Raw genomic sequence first — 15,980 nt, 5'->3', positions numbered from 1 at the left:
TGCTATAGTGCTATACTATATAGTGCTATGCTATAGTGAACTCTAGAAACAGCACCAAGGACATTTACTATGTAAAATATACAAAACGTGTTACCCTATAAATAAACACTCATTCACCAATATGGAGCTAGATATTCTGTCATTCACATCCCTAGTGGCAAGACGGCGTGTACTGTTTGTATGGAAGTCTTCAAGGTCTCCTTTAATCTCCATGTGGCTTAGGGACATGATGTATTACCTCAAATTGGAAAAAATCAGACTAACATTAAAAGGTAGTACGGCTGCATTTTATTCAAAATGGAATTCTTTTCTAGTATATTTTAATTCACTTCAAACTATGCCAGCTGATTAAACCCCCCCCCCCATTTTCTTTTATTTATTTATTTATCTTTTTTTTCCCTGTGTGTGTTTAAAAAAGGGAAAGGAAAAGGAAGAAAAGGAATTCATTCATTGTCATTCACAGAACTTTGTATGTTTTAATTGTTAAAAGACAAGCATTGTTGTATACCTTTTGTGTCAAATTCCTCAATTAAAATAATATATATATATATATATATATATATATATATATATATATATATATATATATATATATATATATACACACACAAAACGTACTGGAGGACAAAATAAACTGCATGTCTGGGTAATTAGGATGATACACATTTTTTACATTATGCCAAATTACAGTAATATAGATTTCCATGAGTGCAAGCACGTATGTGTGTGTTTGATTGTCAATGTGTGTTGGTGTGTATTAGTCTGTATTTGTGTGTGTGTGTGTGTGTATTAGTTTCTATTTGTGTGTGTGTGTATTTGTGTGTGTGTATTAGTGTGTGTGTGTGTATTAGTGTGTGTGTGTGTGTGTGTGTGTGTGTGTGTGTGTATTAGTTTCTATTTGTGTGTGTGTGTGTATTAGTGTGTGTGTGTTAGTGAGTGTGTGTGTGTATTAGTGTATTAGTGTGTGTGTGTGTGTGTGTGTGTGTGTGTGTATTAGTGTATTTGTGTGTGTGTGTGTGTGTGTGTGTGTGTGTGTGTGTGTGTGTGTGTGTGTGTATTAGTGCTACACATTTGTGTTGATAGTGCAGCATATGCTGAGAAGGAGAAGCCCGCAGGGTGGAGTCCATCCTTCTGTCACCCTGGCAACAGTCCTGTTGTGTGTGTGTCTGTGTGCACACGTGTACGTGTGTGTGTCAGGGTGTCCGCGGGGTTGTAAAAAGTATTAAATGGTAGTAAAATCAGTTGGCCAAAATTAAGGCTATTAAAAAGTAATAATCTGACGAGGTATTAAATTTTCGAACGCTCATCCAACTGCCTAGACGTTTTTGAATTTGTGTTATGTACAGGCCTTTCTCCTAAAATTCCTTAAATTAGATTTATTTATATGTTGCTAGCAGTGATATGACGTGACCTGATGTTTGTTCGCGCACACGCCAGTCACCTAAATACCCGGCTGGTTTGCCGCCAAACCTGTTTGCAAAACACTATGGGATTTAAACAGGCATGAAAATCTGTCACCTTTCGGCGAAATTTGTCGTTTTGAAGTTGAAAAGGGTGACTACGTGAATCGTGATGTAGATCCGAGGACTTTTCTAAGGGGGGGTGGGGGGGGGGGGGATTGGTCAATTTTACTGTCATTTAAAACTGGTATTGCTGAATTATAACTGCCTGGCCCTCTGCACATGTTAGCGTTAGCGTATTACTGCTAGCTAGCGTTAGCGTACCACCTAATTACCACCATGTAATTAACTGCAATAAAGAAAAAATATATATTTGAGACGACAGTACAGCTTTAGACACGCAATAAACAGTAACATCTGTACTAGAGAACTTCTTAAACAAAATAAGGTTCCACAGCTCCGTGTTCCTTGGGAGCGGAATATGTAAACAACGCGCACGAGGACAACAAAGGAATGAATCGAAACTAGCTAGCGGTGGTACGCTAACGACAGCTAGCGTCGCCACAGCAGGCGGAAACTATCATACAGTTAAGCCTGCCCACTAAGAGGGAAAATATGATTGGTCAATTTTACAGTCAATTGAAACTGGTATTGCGCTGAATTATAACTGCCAGGCCTTCTGTAAACGAACAGCGGGCATCACAGTGCTGATAGGGGGAGACACAGACTCACAGGCTTCCACTTAACCCCACCTTCCAACACAGATTGAATAGACACGGTTGAATAATTTATTTGCTTATATTTTTGTAATTGTTTAGATGTCGATTGTCAAACTGTAAGTAGATAAAATAAAATTGGATAAATTATATTATATATATTAATGTTTTTTATATTATATATATTAATGTTTTAAGAATATTTTAGGCCCTCTGAGAGGGCATAGAGGGCCCTGACGGTTCCCCACTGATTGGAATTGCAGATTTTGAAAGTGCTCTGTTTGCTTATTAAGTCAATATGATAATTAATTAAGCCTATATAGGTTAGCAACAACCGAGAGGCCACTTCAGTAGCCGCTTGTCATGCTGGTATTAAAAAATATTTTGTAGGTATTAAAAAGGTATTAAATTCAACTTAAGAATCTCAATATATACCTTAGTGTGTGTGTGTGTGTGTGTGTGTATCTGTATCTGTGTGCACGCATGTGCATGGGTGCATATGTGTGTGTGTGTCAGTGTCTGAGTGTGTGTGGGAGCGTGCGTGTGTGTGTGCACGTGGGTGCGTGCATGTGTGTGTGTGTATGTGGGTGCGTGCATGTGTGTGTGTGTGGGTGCGTGCATGTGTGTGTGTGCATGCACATAGTCAGGTTGCTTCCTTGTGTTGTGAGATCTGAGTGTAATGTGCTCGCAGTGCTGAGATAGCAGAGCTGAGCAGACACATTACACACCATTAACACACACCCAACACACACCATTAACACACACCCAACACACACCATTAACACACACCCAACACACACCATTAACACACACCCATTACACCATGTCCTGTGTACACAAACCCATGTGCACTCGTGCATGAAGGATGCCATAGAAACACAGTGGAAAGTTGCTTGGCACTTACATAGTGATGGAAGTACGTGGCTCCACGTGGACAATTTGTGGCCATTCAGGTAAAGCCGTCACGTGAAATGTTTCTGAGCTGAGCCTTTAAAGATGACAGTAGCTCCGCCCTTTTAACAAACACAGTGGATGGTTTACGTTAGATTTGTTGTGTACAATTGTCCCAAATGCTGCCTTAACTGTCCCATGAAGTAATAATGTAAGCCTAAGGCTACATTCACCAGGCTACACAGAGGCTACACAGAGTAGCGGGCCCGATACGCTACCAACGCTGGGCCGCTGCGCTACTAACGCTGACAACAGGCTACACGGAGTAGTGGGGGCGATACGCTACGGACGCTGTGACTGGGCAGCTACGCTAACAACACTACCACCAGGCTACACGGAGTACCGGGGCCGTTACGGAGGTGCGGGACGCCACTAGGCCGTTGCGCTAACAACGCTGCTACCAGACTGTATGTTCACGCTAGGCCGTAAGCCATTCACGCTCTACAGGACTGCATTAAATGCTGGTAAGCTAAACTGTCTATTATTCACAGTAACAAGAAAAAAGTTAGCAAAATGCCACCCAAAAAAGCCAATAACATATACGAAGAAGAGCTGGAGGAAATAAAAAAATCTTTGAACTACATGTCAGAAGAACTGAGCAAAGTAGTTAAGCAACAGAATAGGCTACTGGATCTAATGGATGAAGTCAAACAACTAAAGATATTAGTTAAAGAAAAAGACAAACTAATTGGAGGACTAGAACGGAGAATTGATGATCTTGAACAGTATACCAGGATGGATGACTTAATTATAAGTGGACTTGAAACCAAACATAGAACTTATGCAAGTACAGCTGGACGCAAAAATGGTGAGGATGTCTCAACAGAGGAACTAAATACTCTGGAAAGGCAAGTTATTCAGTTTCTGGAAAGCAAAGACATAAACATGCAAAGCAGTAACATCTCAGCTTGCCACACCCTGCCTCGAAAAGATAGCAAAGCAAAGCCTACCATAGTGGTTCGATTCGTGAATAGGAAACACAAAACAGAACTTCTACGACAGGCAAAGAAGCTGAAAGGGACTGGAGTCTACATCAATGAACATCTTACAAAAAAGAATGCAGACATAGCAAGGCAAGCACGCATTCTCCGAAAACAAAACAAAATACAGTCAACCTGGACTAGGAACTGCAAAGTCATGATACGACTGAATGGAACACCTGAAGAAGCAAAAGTAATTATGATAAAAGAACCAGAAGATTTAAAACCATACAGATGATGATAAAATTTACAATTTAAAATTATAAATCGGTGAAATTTGCTTTCTGGATAAAATAACAATACTAAATGACTAATCCAAACGAAGAATATTTATTCCCATACAGAGACATTGAGGATGATGAACTCATAGATTATAATGAGGACTGGGGGGATGATCAATTAGACAGCCGGTCTAAGAACTTTGGAAAATGCAACTTTAAAACATTTAACCATACGGAACACAAAATATACGAATTCGGAAATAACATTGACCCTGAACAGCACTTTTTCAAAAACATCACCAATAATTGTGAATATTATACTGAAGAACAACTCAATAATAAGGTAAATATGGAAGATGCTTTATCAGTAATACATATAAATAGTAGAAGCCTCTACAAAAACCACACCAAAATACAAGATTTACTGAATAAATTAAACAAGTTTCAGGTCATTGCTGTATCAGAGACATGGCTTGATAATGAGAAATCCTCTGAAGTAAGACTCGAAGGTTATGAGATGTTTTCAGTAAATCGAAATAATAAACCTGGGGGAGGTGTTGCTCTGTATGTTGATAAAAAATTAAGATGCCATTTGGTTAAAAATATGTCAAAGGCTATAGATAATATATTGGAATATATAACAATAGAAATTAATGTAAAACAATCTAAAAATATATTAATTAGTTGCGTGTATAAAGCACCAGGGGTTTGCATCAATGCATTTAAAGATAAATTAGCGGAAGTGCTTGACAGAGCAAACAACAACAAGGTACAGATTGTATGTGGAGACTTCAATATTGACTTGTTAAACCCAAATGGACACAAAGGAACGACGGATTTTATCAATACAATGTACAGCTACAATTTATTTCCGGTGATAATAAAACCAACTAGAATAACAACATATTCTGCTACATTAATCGATAACATATTCACTAACAAGATTGATAGTGCAATAGTTGGGGGACTGCTCATAAATGACATAAGTGATCACCTACCGGTTTTTGCAGTTTTTCAAAACTTAGTTGATGTACAAAATAAACACAGGCCGAGTATCAATAAAGTGAAAAGACACAGAACTCCAAAAGCTATCACTGCTCTTAAAATTGACCTAATGCAACAAAACTGGACAGAGGTTTATGCAAATCATGATCCAAACAAAGCATATCAGGCATTTTTGTCTACTTTTATTATGTTATATGAAAAAAACTGTCCATTAAAAAAACTAACACAAAGGACTAAAAATGCTAACAAACCTTGGATTACGAAGGGGATTGCTAATGCATGTAGAAAGAAAAATGTATTATATAAGAAATTTTTAAAAGTAAGAACAAAAGAAGCAGAGATAAAATATAAAATATATAAAAATAAATTAATAAGTGTGATGAGATTTAGCAAAAAGGAACATTACCAGAAACTGTTAGAAAGGTATAAGAGCAACACTCAACAGACTTGGAGTGTTCTAAACAGCATTATTAAAAATGGACGAGGAAGAGAAGACAATATAGACTACATTTTAAAAGATGACAACACAAGTATAAATGAAATAAAAGAAATTGTAAATGAATTTAATCATTATTTTGTGAATGTTGGGCCCACTTTAGGAAAAGCGATTGAGAAAACAAGAAATACAGAAGAAATAGGTAAAAATATCAACAAAACAACTCACTCCATCTTTGTTAGGGGAACTGAGGAAAAGGAAATTTTGGATATTGTAAATAAATTCAAAAACAAAAAATCCACTGATTCGACTGACATTGATATGTCTTTGATAAAAGATACTATAGAATGCACAGTAAAACCAATTACACATATTTGCAACCAATCTTTTAAGACAGGTATTTTTCCCAATGAAATGAAAACAGCTAAAATCATACCTATATATAAAAATGGAGACAGACACAAGCTCTCCAACTATAGACCTGTTTCTTTGCTCCCTCAGTTCTCCAAGATTTTAGAAAAATTATTTGTAGACAGACTTGATAATTTTATAAATAAACACAGATTACTAAGTGATAATCAATACGGATTTAGAGCAAATAGGTCCACCTCGATGGCAGTGATGCAACTGTTAGAGGAGATTTCCACTGCAATAGATAATAGGGAGTATACTGTTGGGGTGTTTATAGACCTAAGGAAGGCTTTTGACACTATAGATCATGAATTACTCATGAATAAACTGGAGAGATATGGGATTAGAGGACTAGCATATTCATGGCTCAAAAGTTACCTAGAAGATAGACATCAATATGTACAAATAAGCAATATTCAATCTGATCTATTGAAGATCACATGTGGGGTTCCGCAAGGATCAGTACTAGGACCAAAACTGTTTATATTGTACATAAATGACATCTGTAAAGTATCTGAATGTATGAACTGTGTCTTATTTGCCGATGATACCAATTTATATTGCTCTGGGCAAAGTTTAGAACAACTTCTGAATACAGTGGAACGGGAATTAAAAGAGTTTAAAAAATGGTTTGATATGAACAAATTGTCACTGAATTTGAGTAAAACTAATTTTATAGTATTTGGCAATAGACAAATCAAGAATAATATAAAAATTAGGATTGATGATGTTAATATAGAGAGGAAATATGAAAACAAATTTCTAGGTGTTATAATAGATCACAAATTATGCTGGAAACAACACATAAACTATGTAAAAACAAAAATGGCTAAAACTATTGCAATATTACATAAAACTAAAGATATTTTAAATCAATCATCACTCTATTTGCTATATTGTTCTTTCATAATACCATACATGACCTACTGTGTGGAGATATGGGGAAACGCATATAAAACCAACACTAAACCAATATTCATGTTACAGAAGAAAGCTATAAGAATTATAAATCGATCCAATTATCATGAATCAACAAACAAACTATTTATTAATTTAAAAACTTTAAAATTCAGTGACCTAGTTGACCTCCATACAGCTTTGATACTGTACAAAGCACAAAAAAATATGCTTCCGACCAATATTCAGAAATTGTTTGAAACTAAAGTGACTACATATGAACTCAGGGGAACTGGTATGTTTAAAAAAATAAGAGTAAGAACTAATGCAAAAAGTAGATGTATATCGGTCAAAGGTGTAAACTTGTGGAATAGTTGTGACAAGGACATAAAAATGTCCTGTTCACTTGTCAAATTTAAAAACATGCTTAAAAATAAGGTAATAGAAACTTATAATAAAGAGAAATAATTTTATATATGTATAACTTGTTATTGATTTTTAATAGTAATGTATGATTGTTCTGGAGATGAGCAAAGTGTATTATTAATAACAATTGGAAAAAATATATATATTTGATTAAAAAGGGTAGTCAATATAAGCTAATGCTTCAGACTATACCTTTTTCGGTTATTGTTATCATTATTTTCACTATTATAACCATTATTATTTATTAAATATTATTTTACTTTCTTTTTCTTTCATGTAAATGAATTGGTATACATAAATGTTTATACATATGTTTATACATATGTGTACGTATATATGTACATGTTTCTCTAAAAACCGAAATAAACTCTAAAACTCTAAAAGTATTGGAGACACTGTGATTCTCTGATCAAGGGGAAACACGCATGATCACTCATCACGTGACAGTGTGGAGAGAGGGATGGACAGAGAGGGGAAGTTATCACTCATCACGTGACAGTGGAGAGAGGGATGGACAGAGAGAGGAAGTGATCACTCATCACGTGACAGTGGAGAGAGGGATGGACAGAGAGAGGAAGTGATCACTCATCACGTCATAGTGTGGAGAGAGGGATGGACAGAGAGAGGAAGTTATCACTCATCACGTGACAGTGGAGAGAGGGATGGACAGAGAGAGGAAGTGATCACTCATCACGTCATAGTGTGGAGAGAGGGATGGACAGAGAGAGGAAGTGATCACTCATCACGTCATAGTGTGGAGAGAGGGATGGACAGAGAGAGGAAGTTATCACTCATCACGTGACAGTGTGGAGAGAGGGATGGACAGAGAGAGGAAGTGATCACTCATCACGTGACAGTGTGGAGAGAGGGATGGACAGAGAGAGGAAGTGATCACTCATCACGTGACAGTGTGGAGAGAAGGATGGACAGAGAGGGGAAGTGATCACTCATCACGTGACAGTGTGGAGAGAGGGATGGACAGAGAGAGGAAGTGATCACTCATCACGTCATAGTGTGGAGAGAGGGATGGACAGAGAGAGGAAGTTATCACTCATCACGTGACAGTGGAGAGAGGGATGGACAGAGAGGAAGTGATCACTCATCACGTGACAGTGTGGAGAGAGGGATGGACAGAGAGAGGAAGTGATCACTCATCACGTCATAGTGTGGAGAGAGGGATGGACAGAGAGAGGAAGTTATCACTCATCACGTGACAGTGGAGAGAGGGATGGACAGAGAGAGGAAGTTATCACTCATCACGTGACAGTGTGGAGAGAGGGATGGACAGAGAGAGGAAGTTATCACTCATCACGTGACAGTGTGGAGAGAGGGATGGACAGAGAGAGGAAGTGATCACTCATCACGTCATAGTGTGGAGAGAGGGATGGACAGAGAGGGGAAGTTATCACTCATCACGTCATAGTGTGGAGAGAGGGATGGACAGAGAGGGGAAGTTATCACTCATCACGTGACAGTGGAGAGAGGGATGGACAGAGAGGGGAAGTGATCACTCATCACGTGACAGTGTGGAGAGAGGGATGGACAGAGAGAGGAAGTGATCACTCATCACGTGACAGTGTGGAGAGAGGGATAGACAGAGAGGGGAAGTTATCACTCATCACGTCATAGTGTGGAGAGAGGGATGGACAGAGAGGGGAAGTTATCACTCATCACGTGACAGTGGAGAGAGGGATGGACAGAGAGAGGAAGTGATCACTCATCACGTCATAGTGTGGAGAGAGGGATGGACAGAGAGGGGAAGTTATCACTCATCACGTCATAGTGTGGAGAGAGGGATGGACAGAGAGGGGAAGTGATCACTCATCACGTGACAGTGTGGAGAGAGGGATGGACAGAGAGAGGAAGTGATCACTCATCACGTGACAGTGTGGAGAGAGGGATGGACAGAGAGAGGAAGTTATCACTCATCACGTGACAGTGTGGAGAGAGGGATGGACAGAGAGAGGAAGTTATCACTCATCACGTGACAGTGGAGAGAGGGATGGACAGAGAGAGGAAGTGATCACTCATCACGTGACAGTGTGGAGAGAGGGATGGACAGAGAGAGGAAGTGATCACTCATCACGTGACAGTGTGGAGAGAGGGATGGACAGAGAGAGGAAGTGATCACTCATCACGTGACAGTGGAGAGAGGGATGGACAGAGAGAGGAAGTTATCACTCATCACGTCACAGTGTGGAGAGAGGGATGGACAGAGAGGGGAAGTGATCACTCATCACGTGACAGTGTGGAGAGAGGGATGGACAGAGAGAGGAAGTGATCACTCATCACGTCATAGTGTGGAGAGAGGGATGGACAGAGAGGGGAAGTTATCACTCATCACGTGACAGTGGAGAGAGGGATGGACAGAGAGGGGAAGTTATCACTCATCACGTGACAGTGGAGAGAGGGATGGACAGAGAGGGGAAGTTATCACTCATCACGTGACAGTGTGGAGAGAGGGATGGACAGAGAGGGGAAGTTATCACTCATCACGTGACAGTGTGGAGAGAGGGATGGACAGAGAGAGGAAGTTATCACTCATCACGTCACAGTGTGGAGAGAGGGATGGACAGAGAGAGGAAGTGATCACTCATCACGTGACAGTGTGGAGAGAGGGATGGACAGAGAGAGGAAGTGATCACTCATCACGTCATAGTGTGGAGAGAGGGATGGACAGAGAGAGGAAGTGATCACTCATCACGTCATAGTGTGGAGAGAGGGATGGACAGAGAGGGGAAGTGTGAGTGTTTTATAAAAGATATGGTAAGTTAGTGGAAGAGAATCCAAACGATCATAATACAACATAGACATCCTCACAAGATGGACTCAGCCCTTCTAAGAGAGGGATTAGTGTGTCAGGTCACAGCAGACACTGTAGAGACTATAAGTCTCTACTTATAGTCGAGACTATAAGTCACACTTATAGAAACTATAAGTGTGTGTGTGTGTGTGTGTGTGCGTGCGCGTGCGTGTGCGTGCGCCCATCTGGATTAAACCAGATTAGAAAGAGACCACAGCAAAGCATCTATTTTGTATCCTTCTACACGCCTACCGTTTTCCCCATTTCTTTCCCCAGTTCTCCCCTGCTATCTCTCTCTTTCTATCTCATTCTCTCTATCTCTCCCCTCAAACCCCTCCCCTTTCTCCCCTTGCCTCCTCTCTCCCTCTCTATCTCTCTTCTCTCTCTGTCTCTCTGTGCAGGGTTGCATTGCTATGGATCGATCCAGACTCCCAGATATACAGACAGAAGCTGCCACTGCTGCAGTTTATATAATCACTTTCTCTCACCAGCACTAATTGCACTTGTCACACCCAGACTGCAGGGCCTCTGCTCACACTGACCTGAGAACAGCCCAAAGGCCACACCCAGACTGCAGGGTCTCTGCTCACACTGACCTGAGAACAGCCCAAAGGCCGCCCCCGCACACTGTTGCAGTAGTGTGCCATGTGACCGTGTGGCCTGACCAGTTCAGCTTCTGTCACCCCCACTGCATTAGATTTCAGTTCAGTTTCAGACACTCACCAGGGATCAGGTTATTGTAGATGGAGCCTTGAAAGACATTGGAAGCCCAGACTCACCTCAGAACAGCCCAAATGTGGTGTGTAATTCTGTATAGTAGTATGGATGTACCTAATACACTGTAAAATGTGGATATAATACACATAATTAGGGTAGGAGTGAGTGAGTGAGTGAGTGAGTGAGTGAGTGAGTGAGTGAGTGAGTGAGTGAGTGAGAATGAAAGAGAGAGACAGAGTGTTTGTAAGGACGAGTCCACAAATGTGTGAATGAGAGGGAGAAACTGGGAGTGAAAATGTGTCAAAGGTCAGCCTGTAGCAGTTTATCACTTTGCTCCCAGCATGCTGGTCTGAAGATGTAATAAAGCACTAGGACTCAAACAGAGCTGACATTCACACACACACACACACACACACACACACACACACACACACACACACACACACACACACACACACACACAAGATACACATACTGCAAGATTTGGTTGGCACACTCAACATCTCACACATTACATGCAGCCATACTCATAGGTGTAACTTCCTGTCAGTGTGTTTTATGTTAGACTATTTGAACATCAACTACACATTTTCTTAATCAATATCAAGCTGTCAGAGCAGAGACAAACACATGAATTGTTTCTCATCTGGTATGCTTTGACCTTTCCTTAAAATCAATCAGCATGCACATTATTACTTTATTCAGTTATTGCACCCCTTTTTGTGTTTCTGCTGACTCTGCACTTTCACTTGGGATGCAAAAATTAGAAGAGATAAATGAATAAATGTATCTCTCTCTTTCTCTGCAGAATTTTCAGGCTCTTCCTAAGCAGCCAATAAAGATCAACAAGAAGCAATATGTTCAAGGTAAAATAACACATCAAATCATATCCAGAAATATCATCATCTGGCTTGTTTTTAAAAACGTTGTGTTTGTTTAAATGTACGTATATTAGTTTGTGCTATTTTCACAAGTGTATACATTATATTTACGAGTTTATTTACGGTACAGATGTCTGTTAAAAGCATTCAACTGCGCTTGCGTCAAACCAGGTGACAGAGGCATAAAAAGTTTGACAAAGTGATGGCGTAGTGCGTAACTGTCCTCCCCGGTCAGCTGACAGTGCAGTAGTGGTGCCAGGAGGGCTGATTTACAGCTCACGTTTGACCGTATTAATGTGCGCCAGGCTATTAGCTGCAACTGTAATAGGTGAGCATAAAAAGGCCATCAGTGTGTGTTACAGCTAAAAAGAACAACGCTGGTCTAGAAGTGGGCCGGCGCGTCTCCCTGCAGGCTGGCCCGCTGCCCGGCGTGGCCGTGCCCTCCCACTCGTGTGTGATGGCTAAACTCTAGTAGCGCCAGGCGCTGCAGTTCTAGGGGTCCCCAGGGCTCCATTTAGCTAGCGCTCTCTTTATCTCTCCTCCTCTCTCCCTCGTTATCCTCCTGCGTTCTCGCTCGTGTGGCGACCCCGCTCTTGTCGTCTGCTGCCCCCGGTGGCCGTCTGTCCTCGGTGCGGTTCTGTTCCCGTCCTCACTGGGACCGACCCGGCTCTTTGTTCTTCTTGTTTTGCTGCAGCGCTAAATCATGTTTTAGACTCCACATACGCACGCACACACACACACACACACACACACACGCACACATACACACACACACATACACACACACATACACACACACTCTCACTCTCTCCAGTCTCCCATTTTGTACTCTTGGCCATCATCTACATTGTGGAGGATCTGTTCTATTACTGGAAAGTATGAAGTTTGTCTTTATGATGCAGTGCCTAGATTACCAGGTTTGGATGTATAATCTATAACTGCAAATTATCAAATAATAGTAGCAATTGTCTGTGATTGGCTGTTTGCAGGGAAGGAGGCGGAGCTGGTAACTGTCCACCCACGCACCATGTTCATTCCAGAAAAGGGCTGGACGTTCCTTTCAGCAGGTGGGCTGGTCGGCATGGCACCGTTAACTGATATTTGCTACCTATCTGGCCTACTGGTACTGTACCATTTACTGATATTTGCTACTTATCTGGCCTACTGGTACTGTACCATTTACTGATATTTGCTACCTATCTGGCCTGCTGGTACAGTACCATTTACTGATATTTGCTACCTATCTGGCCTGCTGGTACAGTACTGCTATTTGCTCTTGCTGTTGTGATCAGGGCTGGACACATCTTGGCCGTTTTGTCGATTCAAAATGAGCTTCTCATTATTTCTCATACTGTGTCATGGTCCTCAAATGTTATACTACAACAGCCAGAATGGCTGAGGGGCACACGTTCGTTCTGAGAGGTACATTTGTTGAACAAATCGTTTTTTTTATTGTGCTTCTCCAAATTCAGCCTACAGTGCACTTTCACAAGCACCACCCTCAAACTGAACCGGATAACTGAGCTATGTGACTAATTTCTGCTCTCCCGTCCGATTGGAGCAGAAAGCTATCGCGTGGTTCAATGTCCCTTTAAAGCTGATGTTGGAAAATCAGCTGGCATCACCTCACAGCGCTGCTCAAGTGTGCTGTCTGGCCCCCGAGAGCATTTGATAGGCCGGGTAACTGCTCTGTCAGCACTGGAATTAAAACAACCAAACGTGATTTAGCTGGTGTGACTAGCTAAGTCCTGAAATATGAAATGAAATAAAAAAATCTATGAAATGAGTGACTACAACACTATATATACATGATGAAAGTATATACATAATGTCTATAGTACAGCAGTACAAATACGTGAGTCAGCAAATTGAAGAAAAATCCATATATAAAAATGTATATATGTTTTATTATTAATGTAGTCACTTTTTGTTCAGATGCTGCATGCTGTTGTGAGAAGCACGGCGGGCTTCATCAGCGTTTGAGCTGCCACGCTTAATTTGGCAGACGCCCGCTGGTACTGTGAACTGAGTCTCTGTCATAATTACCACAGCAGATCTGGTTCAGACTTGTGTGTGCAGACAAAGCTGGTAGGGTCAGGTCAGACTGGTGCATGTAGTATATGTGTATGTAGGTGTGTAACTAAGTGTGTAACTAAGATAATGGAGAAGTGGAAAGACCTTGCACAAAAAAGCAGTGTGAGGATTTCAGCAGAGGGCTGAAGAACAGTGGCAGATTGCAGAAGGCTCTTGTCCTTAACTAAGGCTTAATTAATTAAGGTTTCTCTCTCTCTCTCTCTCTCTCTCTCTCTCTCTCTCTCTCTATGTGTGTGTGTGTGTGTGTGTGTGTGTGTGTGTGAGAGAGAGAGAGAGAGAGCGTGCGCGCATGTTTGAGCCATAGAGAGCTGTACACTCTCTGCCACTTTTCATGGTTATTTTCTACATGCGTGTGTGTGTGATTGTGTGTAGCTTCGGGTTGTCTGTGTATCTGGTAAGCAGTTAGACAGGGATGATGCCTGTCTGTGTATCTGGTAAGCAGTTAGACAGGGATGATGCCTGTCTGTGTATCTGGTAAGCAGTTAGACAGGGATGATGCCTGTCTGTGTATCTGGTAAGCAGTTAGACAGGGATGATGCCTGTCTGTGTATCTGGTAAGCAGTTAGACAGGGATGATGCCTGTCTGTGTATCTGGTAAGCAGTTAGACAGGGATTATGCCTGTCTGTGTATCTGGTAAGCAGTTAGACAGGGATGATGCCTGTCTGTGTATCTGGTAAGCAGTTAGACAGGGATTATGCCTGTCTGTGTATCTGGTAAGCAGTTAGACAGGGATGATGCCTGTCTGTGTATGTATGTTGAACTGACCAACCCTGGGTACCATGGGAACAGACCCACTCTTCTCAGCTGGGCCATCTAATACAGACGTCCTCATACCCACCCCAAAACTGTGTCACAGAGAGAGAGAGAGAGAGAGAGAGAGAGAGAGGGGTGGCTAAAAAGATGGAGAGAGCAAGAGAAGAAGAAAACGAGACAGAGAGAGAGGTTACTAAAATGGGTCTGGCCTCTTTGATGTTCTCACTGAAATGTCTCAAGGACACAGTGTGTCCACCCGAATAGGTGTGCGTTTGTTTGTTCTGGGATATTTGGTGTGTGTGTGTGTGTGTGTGTGTGTGTGTGTGTGTGTGTGTGTGTGTGTGTGTGTGTGTGTGTGTGAGAGAGAGAGAGAGAGAGAGAGAGAAAGAGAAAGAGAGATGGAGGATGAGTGACTGTTAGTGAGACAGATAGTGAGAGTTGTTGCCCCTTTAGTGGCCTCGTCACTGATTGGATGATGTGTCCTGCTGTTACCTGAAGGAGAGCTGAAGCCGGGTGAGAGAGAGGCTAGGACGAGGACAGAGGCGTCCCCTCGTCTCCTGCTGCGCTGCTCGTCTCCCACGCCTGTCCTCTGTCTCCCGAAAGACTCACAGATGCTTCACAGTCCACCGCCTTTTCCTGTCAACATGCAAACGGTTTTATTATTGCATGCTGCAAACCAAAAGCAGGACCCACATGATTCTTTGCTCTTTTTGAAAATCTCCTCAGGTCTGACTCGATACGTTTTCCTGGAAGTGCTTCATGAAATCCCAAAGGAGAGAGTTGCCCCAAGCCCTGTCCTACACTCAGAAAGTCCCGGAATAATCATGCCCCTCTTGGCATTAGTTAGACACAGAGTACTGACCTAGAATCAGCTGCCAAATTGTTCTTACAGGAATTTGATATTCAGAGACACTCAGTCAGGATCACAGGAGAAGCCCTTAAAGTCTTTTTGAGATGGGAGTTGCGGTTCAGGTGTTAACGTCACAGTGCTGATCACGTGAGCACAGAGCATCTCCTCTGTTCTGCTGGATGAAGGTGTATGCTCAGAAGGAGAGATGGAGGAATGGATGAGCCATCAGACACGTGTGATTCATTATTTGAGTGTATTTTGCTATGTTCAGATGCGTGTGTGGAATTTGTACACATGCTTCATTACAAATAGACGAGTAATAATGCTGATTTTCCAACGTCCCGCTGTAGACCAGCGTGTGCGTTTGAGTGTGTAAGAGGGGAAGGAGGTTTGGGAAGAGCAGAGGGGTGACACTCGAGCTCACTGGGCCGTGACCCG

At 41.6% G+C, this 15,980-nt stretch overlaps 1 protein-coding gene across 6 annotated transcripts in view; it reads left to right on the top strand.

The window, feature by feature from the left end:
- poln (polymerase (DNA directed) nu) overlaps positions 1-15,980 on the top strand; it is a 58,762-nt gene that overhangs the window by 27,026 nt on the left and 15,756 nt on the right. For all 6 annotated transcript variants that reach the window (XR_013121113.1, XM_076973728.1, XM_076973727.1 and 3 more), the window contains exons 19-20: positions 11,772-11,829; positions 12,834-12,911. Coding sequence is in view for 5 of the 6 variants with exons in the window: in XM_076973728.1 (XP_076829843.1) it covers positions 11,772-11,829; positions 12,834-12,911 (136 nt within the window). In the remaining variant the exon portion in view is untranslated. The remainder of the gene's footprint in view (positions 1-11,771; positions 11,830-12,833; positions 12,912-15,980) is intronic.

This window comes from Brachyhypopomus gauderio, chromosome 14, assembly GCF_052324685.1.
Source record: "Brachyhypopomus gauderio isolate BG-103 chromosome 14, BGAUD_0.2, whole genome shotgun sequence".
Lineage (NCBI taxonomy): Eukaryota > Metazoa > Chordata > Actinopteri > Gymnotiformes > Hypopomidae > Brachyhypopomus > Brachyhypopomus gauderio.
The sequence above is the reverse complement of the archived record's forward strand: the minus strand, read 5'-3'. Positions and strand labels throughout refer to the sequence as shown.